We start from the raw sequence: 13,076 nt of genomic DNA on the forward strand, positions 1-13,076 counted from the left end.
ATCCAGGGTAAGATTACTCTCCCTCAATCCTAACCGTGACCATCAGTTGTAAATCACAAAACTGACCTTGGATCTGTCTTATGGCAACTTCCTCAGTCCACACACTAGAGACGGTGATTAAAATGTATGTGAGAATGTGTCTGTGTGTTTGAGAGAGAGAGAGAGAGAGAGAGAGAGAGAGAGAGAGAGAGAGAGAGAGAGAGAGAGAGAGAGAGAGAGAGAGAGAGAGAGAGAGAGAGAGAGCTAAAGAAGGAGACTGAGGGAGAGAGAAAACGAGAGACATAGAGAGAGAAAACGAGAGACATAGTGAGAGAAAATGAGAGACAGAGAGAGAAAACGAGAGACATAGAGAGAGAAAACGAGAGAGAGAGACAGAGAGAGAGAGAGAGAGAGAGGGAGAGAGTGCAAGACAGAGAGAGGGAGAGAGAGAGTGAGAGAGAGGGAGAGAGAGCGACAGGGAGAGAGACAGGGAGAGAAAACGAGAGACATAGAGAGAGAAAACGAGAGACAGGGAGAGAAAATGAAAGACATAAATAGAGAAAACGAGAGACATAGAGAGAGAGACAGAGACATAGAGAGAGACAGAGAGAGACAGAGAGAGACAGAGAGAGACAGACAGAGACAGAGAGAGACAGAGAGAGAGCGACAGAGAGAGAGCGAGAGAGAGAGGGAGAGAGAGAGGGAGAGAGAGAGAGAGCTAAAGAAGGAGACTGAGGGAGAGAGAGAGAAACAAGAGAGAAAACGAGAGACATAGTGAGAGAAAACGAGAGACATAGAGAGAGAAAACGAGAGACATACAGAGAGAAAACGAGAGAGAGAGAAAATGAGAGAGACAGAGAGAGAGAGAGAGAGAGAGAGGGAGAGAGAGAGGGAGAGAGTGCAAGACAGAGAGAGGGAGAGAGTGAGAGAGAGGGAGAGAGAGCGACAGGGAGAGAGACAGGGAGAGAAAACGAGAGACATAGAGAGAGAAAACGAGAGACAGGGAGAGAAAATGAAAGACATAAATAGAGAAAACGAGAGACATAGAGAGAGAGAGACAGAGACATAGAGAGAGACAGAGACAGACAGAGAGAGACAGAGAGAGACAGAGAGAGAGCGACAGAGAGAGAGCGAGAGAGAGAGGAGGGAGAGAGAGAGAGAGAGAGAGAGAGAGAGTAAGCGCAACTACATTTTCCCAAGGTCAATGGACTCAGCGACTTGCTTTAAAGTCCCATTGTGTGGTTTGATAACACAGTAGTTATACCAATGGAGATATTCCTTTATGTTATTTTATCTCTATGGTTGACTGTGATAGCCAAGGGCCCACAGATAAAAACCCAATAACACAGCTGGCATAGAGAAATGTAATCAGTCTCCACTTTACTCCTAATCAACTGATCTCCCTCTCTCTGTGTTTGTGTTTGTGTGCGTGTGCGTGTGTGTGTGTGTGTGTGTGTGTGTGTGTGTGTGTGTGTGTGTGTGTGTGTGTGTGTGTGTGTGTGTGTGTGTGTGTGTGTGTGTGTGTGTGTGTGTGTGTGAAAGAGAGGGAGTCCCGCCACACACACAAACACACACACAAACATTAACACCGGTAGGTCCCTAAATATAGAGAACCAGGGAACAGTCATTATCCAGCTGTAGTCCCTGAATATAGAGAACCAGGGAACAGTCATTATCCAGCTGTAGTCCCTGAATATAGAGAACCAGGGAACAGTCATTATCCAGCTGTAGTCCCTAAATATAGAGAACCAGGGAACAGTCATTATCCAGCTGTAGTCCCTAAATATAGAGAACCAGGGAACAGTCATTATCCAGCTGTAGTGTTAAAACCACACACACTATCTTCTGTGAACCACATATGTCTAAATAAACCTTGTACAGGCTCGTTTGGAGTAACGAACAATCTGTAATTAGCCAGGGAGTTTAGAAGTGCTACAGCCCAGGGAAAAGCATGACTTTAAAGGGCTGCAGGTTTGCTTGTGATTCCAATGAGCTGAGACCACAAACAGAGAACACTGCTTGGCTGTGAGGGAGTGAGGCAGGGAGGGGGAGGGAGGGAAAGAAGGAAGGATGGATGGAAGGACAGAGCAAGGGAGGGTAGAAGGAAGGATGGAGGGAGCAAGGGAGGGAGAGAGGTGAGCAAGGGAGTGAGGGAGTATGTGTGTGTCTCTGACCTAAGACCATCTGGTCTGACTGAATGTGGGGCTGCCAGGACTATGTGTGCAGGAACGCAAGGCCAGGGGCCAAAGGTGTGTGTGTGTGTCTGTGTGTGTCTGCATACACTGAGAGTACAAAACATTAGGAACTTTCCATGACAGACTGACCAGCTGAATCCAGTTGACAGCTATGATCCCTTATTGATGTCACCTGTTAAATCCACTTTGATCAGTGTAGATGAAGGGGAGGAGACATGTTAAAGAAGAATTTTTAAGCCATGAGACAATTTAGACATGTTGTTTATGTGTGCCAATCTGAGGGTGAATGTGCAAGACAAAACTGAAGTGTCTTTGAACAGGGTATGGTAGTAGGTCCTCGGCACTCCGGTATGAGTGTGTCAAGAACTGCAACGCTGCTGGGTTTTTCACTCTCAACAGTTTCCTGAGTGTATCAAGAATGGTCCACCACCCAAAAGACATCCAGCTAACTTGACTGTGGGAAGCATTGGAGTCAACATGGGCCAGAATCTCTGTGTAATGCTTTTGAAAACTTGTAGAGTCCATCCCTGAAGAATTGAGGCTGTTCTGAGGGCAAATGGGGGTGCAACCGAATATTAGGAAGATGTTCCTAATGTTTTGTACACTCAGTGTTTGTTTGTGCATATGCCTGTGTGCATGCATTTGTGGATGTGTGTGTGTCTGTGTGAGTGTTGCGCTGTGGATCACCAGTACCCAGTGCTCTAAATCAGCATGGATAAATAATCCAAGGTGTTTCAGTGTTTTGAAGTCCGAGCCAGATCCATGTGAAATGACCCAGGAGAACTAGCAGTCTTTCCCATGCACACACACACACACACACACACACACACACACACACACACACACACACACACACACACACACACACACACACACACACACACACACACACACACACACACACACACACACACACACACACACACACACACACACAGGAAGCTGAAGCAGTAGGTAGAAACAGAACAGGGCAGGACACGTCAGCGTTCACAAGTCTTTCAAAAATATTATCAGTAAGTGTGCCATCAACCGGCCTCTGCGTTGTTGATGTGGGTGAGGACCCAGCTACTTGCCGTTGGGCCATTTTGTTTACGTGCTGCTGTGCGTTTTGTTGCCAACCTTACTTTGCTACCTGACAACTTTACGTTTTTTACTTTTTAATTACCGTTCAAATTTTTTGTTTTTCCTTCACTCAACTTTTTCACTCCAGACGCTTTATCTGGACATGGTTCGTCAAGACCTCCAACAGCCGAAGCTAAGTAGTAACATTAGCATGATGCCTTCTAATTGCAGTCGCTGTACTCATGCTGCAAGCCCAGCTTCAGACGCAATCGTAAGGCAAGGGTAATTTCAGTGTAGGAAAGGATGAAACAGAGTCTGTGCCACCAGTAAGTACAGATAGTAACGTTAGTATAAATCCCCTCGCACGGTCCCCGCAGCCGGACAACTTTCTCATGGCTTCTGGAGGGAAATGCTGTAGGAATGCTTAACCGGTGTCACTCATTCAGCCGACAAAAACTTTCAACTGGTTCTCCCCATTAAGCAGCGAGTAGACGCCGAAGGCTCCCACCATTAGCGCAGACAAATTGAAAACCCTAGTCATTGGCGACTCCATTATCCGCAGTGTTAGACTTAAAACTAATCATCCAGCGATCATACACTGTTTACCAGGGGGCAGGGCTACCGACGTTAAGGCTAATCTGAAGATGGTGCTGGCTAAAGCTAAAACTGGCGAGTGTAGAGAGCATAGAGATATTGTTATCCACGTCGCACCAATGATGTTAGGATGAAAGTGTCAGAGGTCACCAAGTGCAACATAGATTCAACGTGTAAATCAGCTAGAAAGATGTGTCGGCATTGAGTAATTGTCTCTGGCCCCCTCCCAGTTAGGGGGAGTGATGAGCTCTACAGCAGAGTCTCACAACTCAATCACTGGTTGAAAACTGTTTTCTGACCCTCCCAAAATATATAATTTGTATATAATTGGCCCTCTTTCTGGGACTCACCCACAAACAGGACCAAGCCTGGCCTGTTGAGGAGTGACGGACTCCATCCTAAATGGAGGGGTGCTCCAATCTTATCTACGAACATAGACAGGGCTCTAACTCCCCTAGCTCCACAATGAAATAGGGTGCAGGTCAGGCAGCAGGCTGTTAGCCAGCCTGCCAGCTTAGTGGAGTCTGCCACTAGCACAGTCAGTGTAGTCAGCTCAGCTATCCCCATTGAGACCGTGTCTGTGCCTCAACCTAGGTTGGGCAAAACTAAACATGGCAGTGTTCGCCTTAGCAATCTCACTAGAATAAAGACCTCCATTCTTGCCATTATTGAAAGAGATCGTGCTACCTCACATCTCAAAATAGGGTTACTTAATGTTAGATCCCTCGCTTCAAAGGCAGTTGTAGTCCATGAACTAATCACTGATCATAATCTTGCTGTGATTGGCCTGATTGAAACATTGCTTAAGCCTGATGAATTTACTGTGTTAAATGAGGCCTCACCTCCTGGTTACACTAGTGACCATACCCCCCGTGCGTCCCGCAAAGGCGGAGGTGTAGCTAACATTTACGATAGCAAATTTCAATTGACAAAAAAAAACGACATTTTCGTCTTTTGAGCTCCTAGTCATGAAATCTATGCATCCTACCCAATCACCTTTTATAGCTACTGTTTACAGGCCTCCTGGGCCATATACAGCAATCCTCACTGAGTTCCCTGAATTCCTATCGGACCTTGTAGTCATGGCAGATAATATTCTAATTTTTGGTGACTTTAATATTCACAATGGAAAAGTCCACAGACCCACTCCAAAAGGCTTTCGGAGCCATTATCGACTCAGTGGATTTTGTCCAACATGTCTCTGGACCTACTCACTGCCACAGTCATACTTTGGACCTAGTTTTGTCCCATAAAATAAATGTTGTGGATCTTATTGTTTTTCCTCATAACCCTGGACTATCCGACCACCATTTTATTACGTTTGCAATCACAACAAATATTCTGCTCAGACCCCAACCAAGGAGCATCAAAAGTCGTGCTATAAATTCTCAGACAACCCAAAGATTCCTCAATGCCCTTCCAGACTGACTACCCAAGGACGTCAGAGGACAAAAATCAGTTAACCACCTAACTGAGGAACTCAATTTAACTTTGTGCAATACCCTAGACGCAGTTGCACCCCTAACAACTATAAAACATTTGTCATAAGAAACTAGCTCCCTAGTTTATAGAAAATACCCGAGCTCTGAAGCAAGCTTCCAGAAAATTGGAACGGAAATGGCGCCACACCAAACTGGAAGTCTTCCGACTGGCTTGGAAAGACAGTACCGTGCAATATCGAAGAGCCCTCACTGCTGCTCGATCATCCTATTTTTTCAACTTATTTGAGGAAAATAAGAACAATCTAAAATGTATTTTTGATACTGTCGCAAAGCTAACTAAAAAGCAACATTCCCCAAGAGAGGATGACCTTCACTTCAGCAGTAATACATTCATGAACTTACTTGAGGAAAAGATCATGATCATTAGAAAGCAAATTACAGGCTCCTCTTTAAATCTGCGTATTCCTCCAAAGCTCAGTTGTCCTGAGTCTGCACAACTCTGCCAGGACCTAGGATCAAGGGAGACACTCAAGTGTTTTAGTACTATATCTCTTGACACAATGATGAAAATAATCATGGCCTCTAAACCTTCAAGCTGCATACTGGACCCTATTCCAACTAAACTACTGAAAGAGCTGCTTCCTGTGCTTGGCCCTCCTATGTTGAACATAATACATGGCTCTCTACCTACCGGATGTGTACCAAGCTCACTAACATTGGCAGTAATAATGCCTCTCTTGAAAAAGCCAAACCGACCCAGAAAATAGAAAAAACGAATGGCCTATATCGGTGTTCCTCAAGGTTCCGTTTTAGGACCACTATTGTTTTCACTATATATTTGACCTCTTGGGGATGTCATTCAAAAACATGTTAACTTTCACTGCTATGCGGATGACACGGATGACACACATACATTTCAATGAAACATGGTGAAGCCCCAAAAGTTCCCTCCCTAGAAACCTGTGTTTCAGACATAAGGAAGTGGATGGCTGCAAACGTTCTACTTTTAAACTCAGACAAAACAGAGATGCTTGTTCGATGTCCCAAGAAACAAAGAGATCTTCTGTTGAATCTGACAATGAATCTTGATGGTTGTACAGTCGTCTCAAATAAAACTGTAAAGGACCTTGGTGTTACTCTGGACCCTGATCTCTCTTTTGACGAACATATCAAGACTGTTTCAAGGACAGCTTTTTTTCCATATCCGTAACATTGCAAAAATCAGAAACTTTCTGTCTAAAAATGATGCAGACAAATGAATCCATGCTTTTGATACTTTAGGTTAGACTACTGCAATGCTCTACTTTCTGACTACCCGGATAAAGCACTAAATAAACAGTTAGTGCTTAAATACGGCTGCTAGAATTATGACTAGAACCCAAAAAATGTATCATATTACTCCAGTGCTAGCCTCCCTACACTGGCTTCCTGTTAAGGCAAGGGCTGATGTCAAGGTTTACTGCTAACCTACAAAGCATTACATGGGCTTGCTCCTACCTATCTTTCTGATTTGGTCCTGCCGTACATACCTACACGTACGCTACGGTCACAAGACACAGGCCACCTAATTGTCCCTAGAATTTCTAAGCAAACAGCTTTCAGAGCTTTCTCCTATAGAGCCTATAGAGTTCACCGGACGTGCTACCTGTCCCAGAACTGCTGTTTTCAACTCTCTAGAGACAGCAGGAGTGGTAGAGACGCACTCAATGATTGGCTATGAAAAGCCAACTGACATTTACTCCTGAGGTGCTGACTTGTTGCACCCTCGACAACTACTGTGATTATTATTATTTGACCATGCTGGTCATTTATGAACATTTGAACATCTTGGCCATGTTCTGATATAATCTCCACCCAGCACCGCCAGAAGAAGACCTGCCACCCCTCATAGCCTGGTTCCTCTCTAGGTTTCTTCCTAGGTTTTGGCCTTTCTAGGGAGTTTTTCCTAGCCACCGTGCGTCTACACCTGCATTGCTTGCTGTTTGGGGTTTTAGGCTGGGTTTCTGTACAGCACTTTGAGATATCAGCTGATGTAAGAAGGGCTATATAAATACATTTTATTTGATCGGAGCGCCGTGTCTCCCGCTCGCTTAGCGTAGTGACGATTGCAAAGCGGCTCCCTGTTTCGTCCATTGCTGCTCATTGGACCCTATAATCACTTGGCTACCCAGCTGACGCCTAATGGACTGTTCATTAACACAGTACTTAATTTAGTTTATCTGTCGACCCCAGGTTCGAACTCAGGCCCTGTGTGTAGCTAACTGACCCTCTCTACCCATTCATCGCCATTTACCCGTTGTTGTTGTCCTAGCTGTTAACCCGTTGTTGTTTTAGCTCTCTAATCAACACCTGTGACTGCTTTATGCCTCTCTTTAATGTCAAAATGCCTTGTATACTGTTGTTTAGGGTAGTTCTCATTGTTTTGTTTTACTGTGGAGCCCATAGTCCCGCTCTACATGCCTCTGTTAGCTCCCTTGCCCCACCCCCCACTTATGCGGAGACCTCACCTAGCTTAACTGGCGTTTCCAGAGATGAAGCCTCTCTCATTGTCACTCAATGCCTAGGTTTACCTCCACTGTACTCGCACCTTACCATGCCCTTGTCTGTGCATTATGCCCTGAATCTATCCTACCACGCCCAGAAGTCTGCTCCTTTTAATCTCATTTCCGAACTGCAGTTCCTCTGGTTATGTAGAGGTTAACCCAGGCTCTGTGTGTCCCCAGGCACTCTCATTTGTTGACTTCTGTAACAAGATAAGACTAGGGTTCATGCATGTTAACATCAGAAGCCTCCTCCCTAAGATTGCTTCATTCACTGCTTTGGCACACTCCGCCAACCCTGATGTCCTAGCCGTCTGAATCCTGGGTAAGGAAGACCACCAAAAATTAATTCTGAAATTTCCATCCCCAATTACAACATTTTTTGTCAAGATAGAACTGCTAAAGGGGGCGGAGTTGCAATCTACTGTAGAGATGGCCTGCAGAGTTCTATCCTACTTTCCAGGTCTATGCCCAAACAGTTCGAGCTTCTACATCTCTAAAATACATCTCTCCAGAACTAAGTCCCTCACTGTTGCCACTTGTTAGAGACCCCCCTCAGCTCCCAGCTGTGCCCAGGACACCATATGTGAATTGATTGCCCCCCCATCTATCGTCAGTGTTCGTACTGTTAGGTGACCTAAACTGGGATATGCTTAACACCCTGGCTGTCCTACAATCTAAGCTAGATGCCCTCTGTCTCACACAAATTATCAAGGAACCTACCAGGTACAACCCTAATCCGTTACCATGAGCACTCTCTTAGAAATCATCCTGACCAACTTGCCCTCTAAATACACTTCTGCTGCTTCATTGCCTGTGTCCGCTACGGGTCAAACGACCACCCTTCATCACAGTCAAACGCTCTCTTAAACAGTTCTGCGAGAAGGCCTTTCTAAACGACCTGGTCCGGGTATCCTGGAAGGATATTGACCTCATCCCCGTCAGTAGAGGAGGTGCCTTCCTCACCATCTTAAATAAGCATGCCCCATTCAAAAAATGTTGAACTAAGAACAGATATAGCCCTTGGTTCACTCCAGACTTGACTGCCCTTGACCAGCACAAAAACACCCTGTGGCACACCGCACTAGCTTTAAATAGTCCCCACGATATTCAACTTTTCAGGGAAGTCATGAACCAATATACACAGTCAGATAGGAAAGCAAAGGCTAGCTTTTTCAAACAGAAATTGTCGTCCTACAGCACTAATTCTAAAAAGGTTTGGGACACTGTAAAGTCCATGGAGAATAAGAGCACCTCCTCTCAGCTGCCCACTGCACTGAGGCTAGGAAACACTGTCACCACCGATAAATTCACAATAAGCGAGAATTTCAACGGCTGGCCATGCTTTCCACCTGTCTACCCCAACCCCAGCCAACAGCTCTGACCCCCCGCAGCAACTGGCCCAAGACCCCCCCTCCCCCTTCCCCTTCACCCAAATCCAGACAGCTGATGTCCTGAAAGACCTGCAGAATCTGGATCCCTACAAATCTGCTGGGCTGGACAATCTGGACCCTCTCTTCCTAAAAGGATCCTCCGCCATTGTCACAAACCCTATTTCTAGTCTGTTCAACCTCTCTTTCATATCATCTGAGATTCCTGAAGACTGGAAAGTGGCCGCGTCATCCCTCTCTTCAAAGGGGGAGACACTCTAGACCCAAACTCTTGCAAACCTATATCCACCCTGCCGTGCTTTTCTAAAGTCTTCGAAAGGCAAGTGAACAAATCCCTCCGAATCCCCGAACTATAAATACCTAGGTGTCTGGCTAGACTGTAAACTCTCCTGTATACCTCGTTGGCTGGTCCTCGCTACATATTCGTCGCCAACCCCTGGCTCCAGGTCATCTATAAGTCTTTGCTAGGTAAAGCTCCGCCATATCTCAGCCCACTGGTCACCATAGCAACACCCACCTGTAGCACGCGCTCCAGCAGGTATATATTTTACTGGTCATCCCCAAAGCCAACACCTCCTTTGGCCGCCATTCCTTCCAGTTCTCTGCTGCCAAAGACTGGAACGAATTGCGAAAATCACTGAAGTTGGAGACTTATATCTCCCTCACTAACTGTAAGCATCAGCTGTCAGAGCAGGTTACCGATCGCTGCAGCTGCACACAGCCCATCTGTAAATAGCCCATCCAACCAACTACCTACCTCATCCCCATATTTGTTTTTTTCTGCTCTTTTGCACACCAGTAGTTCTACTTGACAATCTTCATCTGCACATCTATCACTCCAGTGTTAATTGCTAAATTGTGGCCTATTTATTGCCTTACCTCCTTAATTCATTTGCACACACTGTATACAGATTTTCTTTTGTGTTATTGACTGTACGTTTGTTTATCCCATGTGTAACTCTGTGTTGTTGTTTATGTCGCACCGCTTTGCTTTATCTTGGCCAGGTCGCAGTTGTAAATGAGAACTTATTCTCAACTGGCATACCTGGTTAAATAAAGGTGAAATAAAATAAATAAAATACTACTGCTTCAAAATATTCCAGTTTGCTACATCAGGAAAATAATCCTGCAGCAACAGGAAATGTGAATTACTTTGTGGATTATAATTAATTCACATATTTGTAGGGGTTGATCCATTTTTTAAGTGGAAATTGACACGTTAACATTTTGGAAATTACAGACTTCAGAAGCCTTTTTAAACCTCAAATACACTACACATTTTACATTTCCTGCTTAGCAGGAAAGTTCTCCTGGAACAGGTTGATCAAATTAAGATCCTACATCTGTATTGGCTATGGCGTAATAGTTCCAATTGAAGTCATGGAAACACAGGGAATGGCGACACAGCAGAATGACAGTCGGCTGAATGAGTAGTCTGCAGAAACATGAGTCTAACCATCAGATACTCAAAATGTGTGTTTCCATGTCTGCTCCTGTTCTTCAGTAGCCTCATCCTGGCCTCTCTCTTTAGTCTCCCTAGCACACATCTACAGGTAGTATATACAATCAATGTTTACTTCCTGTATGACATATGCATCTATACTCAGAACTAGAGACAGTATATTGATTAGATATGCATCTATACTCTAAACTAGAGATAGTATATTGATTACATTGATATACATCTATAATCAGAAGCGGGTGCTCTCTTGTTTCAGCATGCGGATGTTGGTGAAAGATCTGCCGCTTCTGTGGTGGTACCCATATCCCTGGTGCTGATCCTCCAGTCACCGCTGGCTGCTGCCACCAGACGACACACTGCTGCTGTGGCTAGAGCCGCTCGAGCCGCGGTCCTCAAACACACTCACCTCGATCTGAAGGACAGGGATTAAGGAGTATGAGAGAGAGAGAGAGAGAGAGAGAGAGAGAGAGAGAGAGAGAGAGAGAGAGAGAGAGATGGTGTGGGACACTGAGTACTATGTGTCAGATGGTGTCAATTGGTACAGTCACGCAACAATGCACATTGACACACACACACACACATACACAATACTTAGCACTGTGTAAAAAAGTGATTATTGTGTAGGTAATAGCTTGGCCTTCTGTTATCCCTCTGTGTTTCTCATTCTCTCAGGAGAGAGAGGGACAATCCAGCAAGGCCAGTGTGATGATCCACTGGACACATCACTGTGTACCAAATGGCACCTATTCACTATATAGCCCCATGGATCCTGGCCAAAAGTAGTGCACTATATTGGGAATATGGAATAGTACCCATTATCTTTATCCCTGCCTTTCCCTGTAGAGTGACAGAGGAGAGAGCAGCTCCAGGGGGGAGTGACAGAGGAAACAACAGCGCCAGGGGGAGTGACCGATGAGACAGCAGTTCCAGGGGGAGTGACAGATGAGACAGCAGCTCCAGGGGGAGTGACAGAGGAGACAGCAGCTCCAGGGGGAGTGACAGAGGAGACAGCAGCTCCAGGGGGAGTCACAGAGGAGGGGGGAGAAAATTAGGAAGAAACCATTTTTTTGTGAGCTACAACCAGACTAATATAGCCCTCTAACCCTCAAAACATTTACTTTTGAGGCTTTGTGTTGTCACTTACTCACCAGCAGTCAACCCTATAAACCAACCCCTCACTTCCTATTAAAGTTCTAGCATGGTTCTGAGATTAGAAATAAGACCAGCTGTGTAACAATAGACCAATTTATCGCTCAAAAGGATACGACTCTCATGCCTCTCTCTATAGGGTCTGTCAGTAATAGACCTCTGGGGGCGTAGATCTTCTCATTCTGCTCCTGGATGTACCCTGAGATCTTCTTCAACATCTGATAGAGGGAGAGGAGAGAGAGAGGAGGTGGAGGGAGAAAGACAGAGACAGAGAGAGAGAGAGGGGGGGGGGGGAGAGAGTGAAAGACAGACAGACAGACAGACAGACAGACAGACAGACAGACAGACAGAGAAAGACAGAGACAGACAGACAGAGAGAGAAAGAGCGAGAGAGAGAGAGACAGAGAGAGAGAGAGAGAGAGGGAGAGAGAGAGAAGAGAGAAAGAGAGGAGAGAGAGGGGGGAGGGGAGAGGGTGAAAGACAGACAGACAGACAGACAGACAGACAGACAGACAGACAGACAGACAGACAGACAGAGAGAGAGAGAGAGAAAGAGGGAGAGAAGAGAGAAAGAAGGGAGAGAGAGAGAGGGGAGAGAGAGCTTAGATTGAAAAATTCAATAGGCAAAATGCTAAAGAATCTTTACCCCTCACTCTTACGTACAGTATATATATATATATATATACACATTTATTTGTATATCTCCACTGTATACTCAAATCACAGCAAAGTGGTTCTTGTTTCAGTCTCGTCTTGGTCATGTTCACGTATGGTCAAACAAAATCACCATAATAATTGGTTGACAATAGCGCCTCCCACAATGCAGGCAATGGCAATCCAATCAAATGTTACAGGTCACAGACACATATTTAGCAGATGTTACTGGTCACATACTCATATTTAGCAGATGTTATTGCGGGCGAAATGCTTGTGTTCCTAACTCCAACAGTGCAGTAGTATCTAACTCACAACAATACACACAAATCTAAAAGTAAAAGAATTAAATTAATAAATATTAGGATGAGCAATGTCAGAGTGGCATTAAAACTAAAATAGAGTTGAATAGAAAACAATATATACATATGAAATGAGTGAAGCAGTATGTAAAGCAGTAACATTATTAAAGTGACCAGTGATTCCATGTCTATGTATATGGGGCAGCAGCCTCTAAGGTGCAGGGTTGAGTAACCGGGTGGTAGCCATCTAGTGATGGCTGTTTAACTGATGGCCTTGAGATAGCAGCTGTTTTTCAGTCTCTCGGT

At 45.0% G+C, this 13,076-nt stretch overlaps 1 protein-coding gene across 1 annotated transcript in view; it reads right to left on the reverse strand.

Moving 5' to 3' along the window:
- Positions 1-9,310: 9,310 nt before the first annotated feature.
- LOC135510062 (golgin subfamily A member 7B-like) overlaps positions 9,311-13,076 on the reverse strand; it is a 19,841-nt gene continuing 16,075 nt past the window's right edge. The window contains exons 4-5 of the mRNA XM_064930865.1: positions 11,931-12,032; positions 9,311-11,077 (exon numbers count right to left, since the gene is read on the reverse strand). Of these exons, the coding sequence (XP_064786937.1) occupies positions 10,991-11,077; positions 11,931-12,032 (189 nt within the window). The 3' untranslated portion in view covers positions 9,311-10,990. The remainder of the gene's footprint in view (positions 11,078-11,930; positions 12,033-13,076) is intronic.

The sequence above is a fragment of the Oncorhynchus masou genome, chromosome 23, assembly GCF_036934945.1.
Source record: "Oncorhynchus masou masou isolate Uvic2021 chromosome 23, UVic_Omas_1.1, whole genome shotgun sequence".
Lineage (NCBI taxonomy): Eukaryota > Metazoa > Chordata > Actinopteri > Salmoniformes > Salmonidae > Oncorhynchus > Oncorhynchus masou.